This window comes from Temnothorax nylanderi, unplaced genomic scaffold (genome assembly GCF_030848795.1).
Source record: "Temnothorax nylanderi isolate EJ_2023f unplaced genomic scaffold, tnyl_v1.0 TNYL_tig0176_pilon, whole genome shotgun sequence".
NCBI lineage: Eukaryota > Metazoa > Arthropoda > Insecta > Hymenoptera > Formicidae > Temnothorax > Temnothorax nylanderi.
In genome coordinates, this window is record NW_027249238.1 from 318,817 (window position 1) to 335,305 (window position 16,489).

Below are 16,489 nucleotides of genomic sequence, written 5' to 3' on the forward strand. Positions count from 1 at the left end.
CTCTGTCTGCCTTACAAAAAAATTTATAAAAAATTCCCAAATTTTCTGCGCAACTTCGGACCGGTCTTAAAATTTGTCTATTACTCCCCAGAATATTGCTTATAAATTTCAAAAAAAAAAATAGAAAATGGGGTTTTTGAGATATTCACATTTTTTTGTGTCTTTTTACTCTATTTGTTTAACAATATTATTATAAAAATTTTGAGTAATCTTTTAAAAAAATATGATTGAAATATCGTATTTTATGATCAACGAATTTTTTTCTTAGACGTTGTCTAATAGGCGAGAAAATTCATTGAAAATCTTGCAGTCCTCATTTTGCGCAGACTCTATTTCGGAAACGCTACATTTATTATAGAAACGCTCTTACATGGGTATAGTACTCGTAAAATTGGCGTGGAATGCCCCATATATAATTTAAGCAAATTTATTATATGTGTATTACATAATATTGGACACAATTAAAATAGATTGAATTTAATTAAAATATTGTTCTCATAAATATTAAATTATGTAATTCCTTTTAATATATGCGTAAATGCTAGAAGAAACATATATTACGATTACGATCTGCAGCTGCAACTCAACGCAATTACAGTGCAGCAGGCAAATGAATTTGAATACACAATTAGTATAAACTTGCAATAATAATAATTATAACTATATTTTATAACTTAACGTACCAAATATAAATTTTTACATTTTAATTTTAATATAAACATGATATAAATTTAATATAAATTTAATATATTTCATATATTCAAATTTATATGATATGACTCTGTATTGTAGAAGATAATTTTTTCAAAAAGTTTAAAAATGATCTTGTTTTTTCCATCTCTCTCCTCTCTTCTTGCTATTATATTATTACATTGTGATAGATTTGGTGTTATACAATTAAAACATATTACTTGTGTCATTATCGTCAGAATTGTTACCTGTTAATCATAATATACATATACCATAAAGTATGTCGGCACGTGGAAAAAATTGCATTATATAAACTAACATTAGCAAGAAAAATATCAAATAAATTTGCATCATACACTATAAACAAGTCATACGTAAATTAAAAATAGCATTTGAGTTATTAGGTACTTACATGCAAGATTCAGTAATGACTCATTTCTTTCGTATTTGAAAATAGATCGATTATTTTAATATAGGTAAGTGCTAAATAAAATATATATTACAATTACGAAGATCCCCTGTCGCGCTGGAACTTGGCACTTGGCATTCCTGTTAAATGAGCTTAAACAGGCAGTTAGTGTAAACTTTTAACAGTGATAATCATGGTGACCACTATCCAACAGGTGTTGCATCCTTTTTTTATTTTGTGCTTTATCACTGGTTTAGACTTTTACCCCAGAAAACAGCTGAGAATTCAATGGACCGCAAACTTAAGTATTTTATATTCTTTGGCAATCTGGTTTGCTTATGTCTACGTTCTTTATTTTATAACTATTGGTAGATTCAGAGGAATAATATCCACATTAGCGGAAATCATTCACGAGATTAGCACATTCACCACGATTGTGTCTGCAATTATGAGTCATTATCATCGAAAGGTATAATTCAATTTTGTTGTATTTATATACAGGGTATAACACATAATGTGGGACACACTTCAGGAGTAAATTCAGGATCCTAAAATAACAAAAAATGAATATAAACATACTTATGCCTGAAATCGCTTTGTTTCCAAGTTGTAGCTATTTCTATTATGACAACTCTTAAACAAAAATAATTTGCAGTTCAAACAATACATTTTAGGATTTTCAAGTATCGTACATTTCATACGATAAAAGCATAATTACCTTGCATATATCTTAAAATTACCTTACAGATTTGAAATATTACTTGATTACTTGTTCCAGAGATTTACAATATGTTTAAAGAAGCTTGCAATTGTGGACGATTCCTTGGAAGAGCTGGGCACTCCAAAAATGTATCAAAAAATGCATATGTGGTCAAAAATAGTGATAATAGGGTGGCTCATGCTCAGCCTTTTTACAAATTTTTACGACTCGTTGTGGTGGCTAAAAGAAAGTGGAAACGTATATATACCTTACGCATTAAATCATTCCGTTCATATTAATACATTGGTGGATTTGTTATTTATATCGATCTTATGGTTTGTACAATATTTTTAATATTTACTTATGATAAGTTTATGTATTCTTATTTATACACTAATATTTTGTCATCTGTAAAGGTGCTTTTTGTGATTCCCTCGTTAATCAATAAAATCCAATTAAAATTAACATGTAAATATTAGCAATTTGAGTAAACAATTTTGTGAAGTTTTTTGTAATTTGACAGTGATATTATTTCATATTAGTAATTGTAATTCTTAATATAATTTTTCTAAATAAAAGGATAAAATTAAATATACTTCGTAAAAAAGTTATCAAATATAAATATTATTAATGTTTTGTTGTACATTGTACAATAGTCTGTGTAGGGACTATTTTGTCTGAATAGGTACGTCGGCACCAGATTTGATAAAGTGAACGAACATATGCAGTATCTATTAGTGAGAGAAGAACATGGGCTGAGATGTACATGGGAAAAACCTGTGATTGTTCATCGATATATCTTGTATACTGACAATTATAAACGAACATTGTGGATCTTAATGTAAATCAGTATACATTCATATACATAGTTAAGGGAGAGAATGGAATTAAAAAATCATAAGGCAATTGCCCTATTAATATATGTGATATTATCCTTTTTCTCATTTATATATTGAAATCATTTTTTTATTCTTTTTCTCATATACATACTTAGGTATATTTAATCAATATTTCTTTTTTAAATAAGTAAGCTTCTAAATTTTAATTATAAATCCAGTTTTTTATTCTTTGTAACTTTTGACAAAATTATAACTTTTTAAAGCTGAATAATAAAATTACAATCCATTTATTCCTTCAAGAACAGATTACAAAAAATTTTTTATATTCAGTGTTTAGTGTATTTTCTAAGGAAAGATACATAAAAATAAAAAAATAAGATATTTTTATTAGACAGTGCTTCAAAGATTTTGATGTTATTTGAGACATTACTGTCTCACATGTTCTACAACGATTTATCATCTTTTTCTATTTTAAATCTAAAGCTAAAAGTAGAAAATTTAATATAAACTATAGTTCTTTGCTCATGTTTCATTACGATCTTTATAATAGTTATTTGGTTATCATTGATATCTTCGTCATTTGTATAATTTATTTATTATTTCTGTTAATATTTCATCAAAATTGAAATTTTCTAATTATATTTAATCATCTTTATTATAATATATTAAAGTTATAGCATGCAGTTTATTTTGTATAAAAAGATATAAAATGTTTGTGTTTTAAAGATATAAAATGTGACTTAAGCCCCTTGCACAATGCCAGGCAACAGGCAATTGAGGCAATAGGAACAGGGAATAGAAATCAGAAATCATGTATAAATGCAGAATAAACAGTGACTCTCTTAAGGTAGTCAAATGCCTCGTCATCTAATTAGTGACGCGCATGAATGGATTAACGAGATTCCCACTGTCCCTATCTACTATCTAGCGAAACCACTGCCAAGGGAACGGGCTTGGAAAAATTAGCGGGGAAAGAAGACCCTGTTGAGCTTGACTCTAGTCTGGCACCGAGAGTGACACAGGCAATAGACACAGAGTTTTCGTCACGTTGGAAATTCTGTGCCTATTGCCTGTTGCCAACCAATCATAGCATTCGAATTTGTTAGGTTGTAATTAACGATTTTTTGGTTATTTCCTGTTCCTATTGCCTGTTGCCTGGCATTGTGCAAGGGGCTTTAGTGTTTTTTTATATATTTTTAGCATATATAGTAGGGGTATCAGAGTAAGAGTGAAAATAGAATTTAATAATAACTGTATATAGTTAAGAAATTTCTTGTTTGAGATTTATAGTCTCAAATATATTAACTACTCTCATCCGCGCGTACAATCTCTTGTTTTTAGAAACTTACATTAGATATATTCATAAATTATTTATATATCTTTAATTGTGCAAAAAACTACTTTCTTCAAAAATAAAAAAGATTTATATTTTAATCAAATCACATGCACTTCTCATCCTCAATAAATTATTAAATTGAAAAATTTTTATCTTAGATAGTAATAAAATTAATAAATTATAACAATTATTTAACTTTTCATACTTATATGCCATAAGTTTTTGCATAATAACATATATCTTTCAACAGGCACGTGCATTTAGAATTATGTCGTCTTGCTCGTGAATTAAATATGATATTTGGAATACAAATGACTCTCGAAATGACATCCTGCTTCTTATACTTAACAGGATTGTGCGTTTGGTTATGCCAGATGGTAATGAGAGAATATAACAATGAAGAAAGATATTCAATATACCATTATTTTAGACAAGGCATATGGCTTCTTTTATTTTTATTAAAGCTCTATACTGTAAATTACATGTGCGAGAATGTTTCTTTAAAGGTAAAGTCACACAATTCACGAATATTTAATCTATAATAAATTAATTTTATCTATAATAAATTAATAAATTCCAAATTTTAGGCTAATCAAATTGACAAAATAATTCATAAATTGTCAAGTACTCTTCGGTATGCAGATGTTTGGAGAGAGGTAATAATAAATAACAAATAATAAACACTAATTGCAAGAATAAATATAATAAATTAAATAAACCATAATGTTATTATATACAGATTTGTCAGTTTACTTTGCAAATAACATACCATCGATTAAAATTTACTGGAATGGGTTTCTTCTATTTTGGCAATTCATTTTTACGAAAGGTACAATGCATTTAACCTTTTCATTTTGTTTCATATTTTGTAGATTAATCTAGAAAATTAATCATTAAAATTGTTGGTAATAACTTTTCTTTCATAAGTTATTTGGTAAATTATAAATTTTATAATTATCTTGTACACATGTGCAATTTAATAAAATCTTTTAGCAATGTAAAAAGTTAATTGATATATTTTATTTCAGTTGGGCACGACAGTTGTAACTTTTGTACTCATTATGAGGCAAATGAAAATAACATAAGTACTTATCTGATAATTTTTCTTCAAGAGAATAAGGAAGCTAATTTCTTGTCAAGCCTAGCATATAAATTAATCAAAATTGTTTTTCGTAATTGTTTAAATATCACTAACTTAATGTACTAATATAATAGTAATTAAATAATATCATACAATTCCATAAGAACTCTATCAATGTTTCATTTCCTGTCCAAAAAGTATAATTATATACATCGTTATAAAAAAATGAATTTAGTTTGTTTAAATGTTTTTAACATTTTTATATTTATATAATATATAAATGGATATATATATATAAATACATTTTTATTTATACTTCGTATGTGTACATATATTCATGTATATATGCATAGAAAGTAGCTAAGTGCTCTCTGTGTTTTAAAGTGCAAATAATTCATATAAGGATCGATTGTATCAACTACAGTATTGCTGAATAATTATTGCTTAATAATTATAACAGTTATGCGGCGATATAATCAAATACCATTCCATTTTCGTGATGAATATAACGTTTGCACCGTACGAACTTTTCAACTGTACAATTTTAATAGTTAGTACGTGGAATTTGAAGAGTTTCGATCAGATCATGGTTGATACCATAGAAAAGGCTTTGAATCCCCTTTTCTTAGCCAATTTTATCTTCGGTTGTGGAATTCTTAGATATCCGCTAGACCAACCGAGATATTGCTTGAGCATTTTCTATATATTAACTGTGTGGAGTGTTCATGCCTGTGCGCTTTATTATGTAAAAATTCAATATTCTCTGACTTTTTCTAATAGTTTTCCAGGTTCCCTTATAATAATAATAAATTTATTTGTGATAATGATATCTATAATTATCATTGTTCGCGAACACGAGGTATAGTTTCTCTGTATAATGTTATCATTTTATTGGTGTGATATAAAAAACGAAGTAATTGACGCACAATGCCACTTTTCAATTTAGGACTAACTAACTTCATCATTACTTATTTGAAAATGTGATAAAATAAAGTTTTGTGCCATTGGATTATATTTTCTACATTAATTAATTTTTGCCAAAGCTTGTAATAGTCAATAAATGTTGCTTTCAATATATCTTCTGGCTGATAACTCAATAAAACCTTGATAAAATTTTTATCATACACACACTGTTTTACACATTGCTGCGAAACGTATCGTTATTGGTATATTTTATGTATATTTATTTAAGAGAGAGATTATCACATAGTTCTATATTTTCTTTTGCTGCTCAGAAATTCCGCACATGTATAAGAAAACTCGATCTTGTGAACGATACATTGGGAGAACTCGGAATGCCCAAAGAATATCATAAATTGAGAAATTTGATGAAATGTGCCTTGATTACGTGGTTTCTCATGGCATGCGCATCATGGACTTTTGATTCTTTAATGTGCATAGACGCATTTAATGAAACAAGGGCCATAATAATTCCTATTGTTCTGGATTATAGTTTACATGTTAATAACATTATACATATAATGTTTATGCTTCTTCTAAGGTTTGAAAATCTTTGTTGCAATTATTTAGCAACAGTATTTTTCAGTAAACGTACACGGATTCAGAAGTTTGCAATGCACTTCTATAAAATTCCTATAAAATTATGTTTCTACAAAATTCCTATAAAATTATGTAATTTTAGACAGAAGAAGAAAATAATTAAGAACCTTCATTTTTTGCGTTATCTACTCGTCTTTACTTTAATATGCACAAATTTAATTACTGTTTTCTAAATATATTTTAAATTGCAGACATATCGGTTCTATTCTGGATAAAATAAACGATTATATTGTACAACTATCAGAAACAGAAAACTGTGGACTAAGATACAAATGGAAAAAGTCTCTTGTTGTTAACAGCCACCGAAGTGCTGAGAGTCGCAAGCGTATATTACTTATCGTAATGTAAATTGATACACGCTAATGTAACACCAAAAATTGCAAAAAATAATTTTATTAATTAAATATATTTGATTTATTATATTATAATGTCTCATGATGTCTCTTAGATTTCTGTGTTAAAATTTATTCAAAGCAATATTCAAAGCTATATATTAAAAATTTGTGCCAATTCTATATACCAAAAACGATAAAATCTTTAAAGAAAGTTATCTCATTAATATACGTAACGTAATATAAAGATAAATATAACTTTTCCGTTGTTTTACGACATAATAAATCTTTTAATATAGATTCAGCTTATGCTAATCCACCTAAGAGACAAATGATACATGCATATATGTATATGTACGTCCTAGAAAAAATATATAAAAAATCAATAGTAAAAGAGACCGGGGCTAGATGATCCATATTTCAGAATTTCGAAGTTACAACTTCTCAGACAATATAATTGTTATAACTGATTGTACAAACGTAGTTACAGCCTTCTTCTTTATCGCGCTAATTATGGGCCAACTTTATCCTGGCCATTCATATGCTCTATTTCAATCATTTTATAAATAAAAATTGCATTTATTACCCGAAACAGAGTATGTTATATACTTGCAAGAAACTTCATTCTTACTAGTAACTGGCTGCTTAACTTTATTCACTAACAATGGAGAATATTACTACAAAATTTTAAGAGGCTCGAAAATTTACTTTGCTATTACTAAATCAATTTTTCCTATTTCTTAACTGTAATGTTATTCCGATTTTAATGAAACTCAGGGAAGTGTATCTATGTTTTAAAAGAATTATTTCGTGATTTTGTGCCATCCATTGTTCCACTCAAGATAAACACTAAAAACAACGTGAGCAACATGCCCCTGGAGTCATTTAGCCCCAGTCTCCTCTAATGTTTCTTCTTAAAATATATTTGTTTATTTATGTAAATTTCTAGGCATCTTCATTTGGAACTTTGTCAAATAGCTCGCGATATAAATGGCTTCTTTGGAATGCAAATGACTTTGCAAATGATATCCTATTTCGTTGTCGTAAACGGATGGTTTTATTTCCAATACTACATAATATTACACCTGAAAGAAATGTACGAAAATGATATAGCACTAAAAGTATTGCTTTCTGTCAACATGTGGTTTATTACATTTTTAATGAAACTCGTATCGTTGAGTCATATATGCGAAAGTGTTAGCGCTAAGGTAAATATTTTCAGTGGATTAAAAAAAATTATATTTACAAGTATATTTACAAAAAAAATTACATGACATATAATCTTCGATCTTTCTAAAAGATCTAAAAAATTAAATAATAATCACATTAAAGTAAATTTTAATATTACAAAGATAAACTTTTTCAGTCGTAAAAGATTTAAAAATTTCTTTTTATGGAAAAAATTCACTCAATTATTATTAAAAACAATACAGTGTATTATTATATATGTAAATCAATATAATTAATTCTATTATATATGTTTCAGGCGCGAAAGACCAAGAACGTTGTCAATAGATTGACAAATATGGTCGGGTTTGCCGAGGTACGCGAAGAGGTACGTATCACAAATCTCTCAATTCTAAAAAATCTTTATTTAAGAATATTTAAATAAAAATCGCTTTATTATGTAATGCAGATTTCCCAATTTGTTTTGCAAATATTACTACGGCCGTTAAAGTTTAGCGGATTGGGTCTATTTTACTTTGGCTACGATTTTATTCGTAAGGTTAGTCCTTATTTCATATAATATCTTTAGGTAGAAACTTAGTTTATACAAAGCTATAAAATTTCAGACAGTGATATTTTTGTTTGATATTTCCTTTCAGTTCTTCGCCTGGATTGTCACCGTTGTTCTTTTTATGGTGCAACTAGATGTTTTTCCCATAGCTCAAGTTCTCGACAACATGCATAATATAACATGTTACAAGTGTTACAACCATGAGTAGAAAAGGATACACATAGCACTTTTTTTACATTATCTTTCAAATTTCTTATTTAATATTCTTTTACTTTTGTTCAATACAAAGATTAGTTTAAATAATTGTTGTAAAAAATTCACGCAGTAAATAATTAATTTTGCATTAATATAGTAACATTTTTTATATCGATATAATGTATTATCATTTATTAATTATATGCATACATGTTTTCATAAAAACTATTTTAACCTTTCTACATACAATACCGATCAAAAGTGTTGCATCGTTCATGGAAAGAAAAGTCGTTACTTTAATGAAGAAAGACGTACATAAATGTTATAAAATTTTATTTTAGTACTGTTATTTTATACTTTGATAGGAATACTTTTTTTAAGAAAAAAAACAAAGGTCTTAATGATTTAATAGCGTTGTTTCATATTATCATCAACGTTATCGAGGTTATTTATATTTCGTATACATGTACATATATTCATGTATATAAACACAGAAAAATACATATTACCTGCAAGTAAATATTACTTGTTCTAAGTATTTTATAAGTTCATATATCCGCAAATCTACCATAAAATCATCACAAGCATCACATTTACTCAAAATATATTCTAGATCTTAGCAAGTCTAGTACTTCAAACAAGAATATTTATTAGTTAATATTTATTAATTAATACAAGAATTCGGATTACTTACTATATGTATACAGTCTACTGAAGAGAAGTATATACTTAAGTATACAATATTCTTGAAAGAAGACTAAATACTTGTTTTGAGCACAAAATGATGAGCTTTTCTAAGACTTGTGCCAAGTACAATATATCTTAAAGCTATTTTTAATATAATATTATTAATATAATATTCTCTATTGAAGAAAACTATTACTTAAAATAAATAAAATAAGTAATTGTTGCTCCCTCATAGACCTTTGTTATCGTAAAAAAATTTTTTTTTAGTTGCCGCTACAAATGTGTTCAAAATGTTGTAAAACGTCGAAAAATTGTACTTAAAAAAAATGTCCGTGTGTGTGTGTGTGTGTGTGTGTGTGTGTGTGTGTGTGTGTGTGTGTGTGTGTGTGTGTGTGTGTGTGTGTGTGTGTGTGTGTGTGTGTGTATGTGTATGTATGTATGTACGGATTTGATGTCCGTAGTTGCTCTAACTTCCGCAAATTTTGAAATATCGGGATGTATTTTTTTTTATCGATAGAGTATCATGTAAAGAAGGTTGGGATTGAATTTGGCGATGATCGGTAAAGCGGTTCTTTTTTAATAAAGCTTAGAATTTTTGTAAGAATGTTTGTGACAGCTCTAACTTCCGCAAATTTTGAGATATCAGGTTATTTCTAATTCTATTACATTTTTCAGTCTTTTCTACCCCTATTTCATATATAATTTTTTTAAGATTTGATTGATTAGATCCAGCTTTATACGCGATCAAAGGTCCATATGCGAAGTCCATATATGGACCATGTAGCCTGAACTCCCAAAGTCAACATCGATTTAACATTGCGTCAATTGTAAAACCCCACTTCTGCTACTAAGCTGACCCTTTTTCAATTCATAAAAGGGCTAAATTTAAAATGAAAAAAGTGTGCAAATTAGAAACTTGCACATTGCTTCCTCATCATTACAGATCGCTACCATTGCTCCTATTTTATTTCGCTGTAAAAGCTTCCTCTATGAGGAAGCCAAACTAATAAATACTAATAATTATGCATCAAATAAACTGCAAGCTTCCTCATAAGAGGAGCTTTGTGAGCAAAATAAAATAGGAGCAATGGTAGCGATCTGTAATGAGGAACCAATGTGCAAGTTTCTAATTTGCACACTTTTCTTGGCTATAGAATGATATCTTTCTGTGTGTATGTACAGAAAGTAGCTAAGTGCTCTCTGTGTTTTAAAGTGCAAATAATTCATATAAGAATCGATTGTGTCAACTACGGTATTGCTTAATAATTTAACAGTTATGCGGCGATATAATCAAATACCATTCCATTTTCGTGATGAATATAACGTTTGCACCGTACGAACTTTTCAACTGTACAATTTTAATAGTTAGTACGTGGAATTTGAAGAGTTTCGATCAGATCATGGTTGATACCATAGAAAAGGCTTTGAATCCCCTTTTCTTAGCCAATTTTATCTTCGGTTGTGGAATTCTTAGATATCCGCTAGACAAGCCGAGATATTGCTTGAGCATTTTCTACATATTAACTGTGTGGAGTGTTTATGCCTGTGCGGTATATTATGTGACAATACAATATTCTCTGACAATTTCTAATAGTTCTCCAGGTTCCCTTATAGAAATAATGAATTTATTTATAATAATGATATCTATAATTATCATTGTTCGCGAACACGAGGTATAATTTCTCTATATATTGTTATCGTTTTATTAGTGTAATATCTCAAACAAAATAAATAACGAACACAATGTCACTTTTCACTTTAGGACTAACTAACTTCATCATTACTTATTTGAAAATGTGATAAAATAAAGTTTTGTGCCATTGGATTATATTTTCTACATTAATTAATTTTCGCTAAAGCTTGTAGTCAATAAATTTTGCTTTCAATATATCTCCTGTCTGATAATTCAATAAAATCTTGATAGAATTTTTATCATACACACACTGCCTTACACATTGGTATCGTTATTGGTATATTTTATGTATATTTATTTGAAAGAGAGATTGTCATAATTCTATATTTTCTCTTGCTGCTCAGAAATTCCGCACATGTATAAGAAAACTCGATCTTGTGAACGATACATTGGAAGAACTCGGAATGCCTAAAGAATATCATAAATTGAGAAATTTGATGAAATGTGCCTTGATTACGTGGTTTCTCATGGCGTGCGCATCATGGACTTTTGATTCTTTAATGTGCATAGACATACTTAACGAAACAAGGGCCATGATGATCCCTATCGTTATGGATTATAGTTTACATATTAATAACATTATAGATATAATGTTTATGCTTCTTCTAAGGTTCGCAAATCTTACTTTGCTGCAATTATTTAACAACAATATTTTTTAGTAAAAGTATACGGATTCAGAAATTTGAAATGCACTTTCTATAAAATTCCTATAAAATTGTGTAATTTTAGACAGAAGAAGGAAATAATTAAGAACCTTTATTTTTTGCGTTATCTACTCGTCTTTACTTTAATATGCACAAATTTAATTACTGTTTTCTAAATATATTTTAAATTGCAGACATATCGGTTCTATTCTGGATAAAATAAACGATTATATTGTACAACTATCAGAAACAGAAAACTGTGGACTAAGATACAAATGGAAAAAGTCTCTTGTCGTTAACAGCCACATTGTCCGAAGTGCTGAGAGTCGCAAACGTATATTATTTACCGTAATGTAAATTGATACACGTACGCTAATTTAACACAAAATATTGCAAAAAATAATTGTATTAATTAAATGTATTTGATTTATTATATTATAATGTCTCATGATGTCTCTTATAATGTTTCTGTGTTAAAATTCATTCATTGACGATGGAGATTTCAAAAAGCTTGAAAATTTACTTTTGCTATTACTAAATCAATTTTTTCTATTTCTTAACTGTAATATTATTCCAATTTTAATGAAACTCGGGGAAGAGTATCTGTGTTCTAAAAGAATCATTTCGCAAATTCTTGTTCCACTCAAGATTAACACTAAAAAAGGAACGTGAGCAACATACTTCTGGGATCATTTAGCCTCAATCTCCTCTAATGTTTTTTCTTAAAATTTATTTGTTATTTATCTAAATTTCTAGGCATCTGCATTTGGAACTTTGTCGAATAGCTCACGATATAAATGGCTTCTTTGGAATGCAAATGACTTTGCAAATAATATCCTATTTCGTTGTCTTAAGTGGATTGTTTTATTTTCTATACTACATAATATTACACCTGAAAGAAGTGTACGAAGATGATATAACACTAAAAATATTGCTTTCTATCAACATGTGGGTTATCATATTTTTAATGAAACTTATTTCATTGAATCATATATGCGAAAGTGTTAGCGTTAAGGTAAATATTTTCAGTGGATTAACAAAATTATATTTACAAGTAAAAAAGTTACATGACATAATCTTCGATCTTTCTAAAAGATTAAAAAATTTGAGTAATAATCGCAGCAAAGTAAATTTTAATGTTACAAAGATAAACTTTTTCAGTCGTAAAAGATTTAAAAATTTCTTTATAGAAAAAATTAACTCAATTATTATTAAAAATAATACAGTGTATTATTATATATGTAAATCAATATAATTAATTCTATTATATATGTTTCAGGCGCGAAAGACCAAGAACGTTGTCAATAGATTGACAAATCTTGTCGGTTTTGCCGAGGTACGCGAAGAGGTGAGATATAGTCTTTTATATCACCATCTCTCAATTCTAAACAATCTTTATTTAGGAATACTTGAATAAAAATTGCTTTATTATATAATGCAGATTTCCCAATTTGTTTTGCAAATATTACTACGGCCATTAAAGTTTAGCGGATTGGGTCTGTTTTACTTTGGCTACGATTTTATTCGTAAGGTTAGTCTTTAACATCATTCATATAGCTTTAGGTAGAAACTTAGCTTAAACAAAGCTATAAAATTTCAGACGGAGTGATATTTTTGTGTGATATTTCCTTCCAGTTCTTCGTCTGGATTGTCACCGTTGTTCTTTTTATGGTGCAAATACATGATATATATATTTTTCCTATATCTCAAATTCTTGATAAATAGACAAATATGTATAATATAACATGTTGTACAAAAAATGTTAATCAATGTCATATCATTTTAATGATTGGTTCTCAACACATGAGTCATGCTACTCATTCATCAGAGTGGATCGATCATTTTAATACGCATAAGTGCTACAACGAACACATATCGTCATTATAAAGGAATTTAACACTATCATTGCCAATCAATGTAATTGCGATGCATCCGAGAAATAAGTTTAAACAGACACTCAGTGTTGCTTTGCAATGGCGATGGCTATGAAGATTGCGATCCAACAAGCTTTCCGACCTCTTTTCATTACGTGCTTCATTATCGGTTTAGGTGTCTATCCCTCGAAAGAACTAAAACCAAGGGATGGCTGGGTTGTATATTTAAGTATTTTATATTCTTTAATAGTATGGTTTGTTTATGGCTATCTTTTGTACTACATGGTGAGCTCTCTATCACTGAGAGCTTTATGTCGGGCTACCATTACTATCATCGTTATGGAGATTAACATCATTACCACAATTACATCTGTAGTCTTTAGTGTATATTATGACAAGGTATAATTTTGTGTTCAATATTTATATAAAAAATATACATTTTAATTAATATTAATTACGTTAATGAAAAGTTATAACGTTGAGTTATAATAATTACGTATCAATATCTGATGGTTTTATCTAATAATTAATCCTATAGATTATAATGATTGAATAGTCTCTGCTTGGACATATTTCTGATTATAGAAATATAATAGCATAACGATATCTTTTAAATATTTGTCTAATATTATTTTAGAGATTTCGAATATGTATGAAGAAACTTGCTGCTGTAGATGACACTTTAGAAGAGTTGGGAACTCCAAAGATATACCGAAAAATACATATGTGGTCGAAACGAATAGTAATTGGATGGCTCATATACAGCCTTGTCGTTAATTTTTGTGATACAAAGTGGTGGTTGGACAGAAAAGAAACTACTTCTTGGGGATTCATTGTACCTCACTTATATAATCATACTCTTCACGTCAACACTCTTGTGGATTTAGTATTTATCACCTTCATGTGGTCTGTATTTATTATGTATATCTATCAATTTATCAATTTAATGCAAATCACATGTTATTTTTACAGTTAAAATACGTATCTAGCGAAATATAATTTCATAATATAATTTTTTTAATTAAAAAATTATATTATGATTTATTTTACAAGCTTCTTATTAAAAGATTGGGATCAATGGTTTCGCTGTTAAAATTTGTAAAATGTCTTTTATAATACAGGTATATTGGTACCATATTTGATAAAATACAGGAACATATGCAATGTCTACTGGTGAAAGAGAAGCGTGGATTGAGAAATACATGGAAAAAATTTGCAATTACCTGCAGTTATCGGTACACTTTATATGCTGACAGTTACAAACAAATATTATGGAGCTCAATGTAAATCGGTACACGTATATAATTGCATAAAATATTAATCAGTGCTAATATAAGAATAAAAAAGTTGACGATAAATTATTAAAACTACTTTTCATCAATTCTCACAATTTCTACATCTTCTAATAACGAAATCTATCCTTTCAGGCATCTCCATTTAGAATTATGTCGCATTGCACGCGAATTGAATTTGATATTTGGAACGCAAATGACTTTCGAAATTGCGTCTTACCTATTATTCTTAACATCATCTTGTTATTACTTATATGGAATGCTAATGCGTAAAGATCGGACGGAAATACCAATAATCGCATGGTATCATATATCATCATGGACCACTATATTTGTGACAAAACTCTGTGTCATAAATTGCATTTGTGAGAATGTCAGTGCTAAGGTAAGGTGTCTTCAATTAAAAAAATGTAATGTACATAATAATAATAAATTTTAAACAGGCTAATAAAATTGACAAAGTAGTTCATCAATTGACTAATGCTCTTCGATATTCTGATATTAGGAAAGAGGTAAAAAAATTCTAACAGCAGAAAAAGTAGAGATAAAACCAATTATTAAAAATTTTAAATAATAATTTGTAGATACATCAGCTTATTTTGCAAAGAATGCATCGTCCGCTGAAGTTCTCCGGAATGGGTCTCTTCTACTTTGGCAATCAATTTCTTCGGAAGGTTTATTATTAATTTTATCCTTTTACTTTATTTCTACATCGTGTTTTGTATTACAGAAATTACAGATATTCAGAAAATTTCTTTTAAAATTATCAATAAAGAATGTTATTACTAGTTATCACATACGATGTGTATGTATGTGTGCGTACTGTTAATTTTTAACTTATCTTACATTCCAATAAAATGCAATTTATGTATGTCGTGAAAATTAATTGGTGTATCGTTTTTCAGTGCTGCATGACAATTACAACGATCATGATTATCCTGATACAAATGTTAAAAGTTTAAACACTTGTCTTCAAAATGGAGTAATCAATTCAGAAACATCACAAAGCTCTAGCATCGCAAGAATATATAAAGATTACTGTTTATAATTATACCAATTAGATGTCTCGCTCAACTAATGTAAATCTCACAATTATCATGTATATAATAATACTATGTTGTAATATTTCCTATCGTACTTATAAACAAATCATATAAGTATTTTTAATAACTCATCTGTTTGACTAAAATATGTATAACAAATATAATTGCTATGCTTGAAATGTTAATGATAATGATAATAAATGAGTGATAATGATGATAAACACACATAAATAAATGTGAAAAAGTATTCTACATATTTACGATTTCTTTAATACATATTATATGTATAATTAACCCTATCTCGCCACACTCTGGTCCAGTGGACCGCTGAACGTTCCAATATGGTAGCAATAAATAAAATTAAAATTATTTAAAA

General features: G+C 28.2%; 2 protein-coding genes and 1 long non-coding RNA gene across 6 annotated transcripts; all 3 read left to right on the forward strand.

Moving 5' to 3' along the window:
- The first annotated feature begins 2,620 nt into the window (after positions 1–2,620).
- LOC139778266 (uncharacterized) lies at positions 2,621–5,133 on the forward strand. The gene is made up of 5 exons (XR_011719528.1): positions 2,621–2,640; positions 4,326–4,480; positions 4,562–4,630; positions 4,714–4,803; positions 5,003–5,133. It is a non-coding gene; the product is annotated as an uncharacterized lncRNA (long non-coding RNA).
- Positions 5,134–6,002: 869 nt separating this feature from the next.
- LOC139778240 (putative gustatory receptor 28b) lies at positions 6,003–9,434 on the forward strand. The gene is made up of 5 exons (XM_071716110.1): positions 6,003–6,959; positions 7,897–8,155; positions 8,434–8,502; positions 8,584–8,673; positions 8,774–9,434. Coding segments are annotated over exons 1-5 (540 nt in total). The 5' UTR covers positions 6,003–6,957; the 3' UTR covers positions 8,894–9,434.
- Positions 9,435–10,910: 1,476 nt separating this feature from the next.
- On the forward strand, positions 10,911–16,369 carry LOC139778207 (uncharacterized). Of its 4 annotated transcripts, XM_071716073.1 has the most exons (12): positions 10,911–11,240; positions 11,605–11,870; positions 12,099–12,257; positions 12,661–12,919; positions 13,184–13,252; positions 13,346–13,435; positions 13,540–14,177; positions 14,416–14,684; positions 14,900–15,069; positions 15,206–15,582; positions 15,655–15,744; positions 15,976–16,369. In XM_071716073.1, the coding sequence occupies exons 1-7, from the start codon at positions 10,968–10,970 to the stop codon at positions 13,627–13,629; spliced, it is 1,206 nt and encodes a 401-aa protein (XP_071572174.1). In that variant the 5' UTR covers positions 10,911–10,967; the 3' UTR covers positions 13,630–14,177; positions 14,416–14,684; positions 14,900–15,069; positions 15,206–15,582; positions 15,655–15,744; positions 15,976–16,369. The 4 variants fall into 4 exon arrangements, with proteins under 4 accessions (XP_071572174.1, XP_071572173.1, XP_071572175.1 ...); XM_071716072.1 differs by having other exon boundaries at positions 15,206–15,744; XM_071716074.1 differs by having other exon boundaries at positions 14,900–15,061; positions 15,206–15,744.
- The last annotated feature ends 120 nt before the right edge of the window (positions 16,370–16,489 follow it).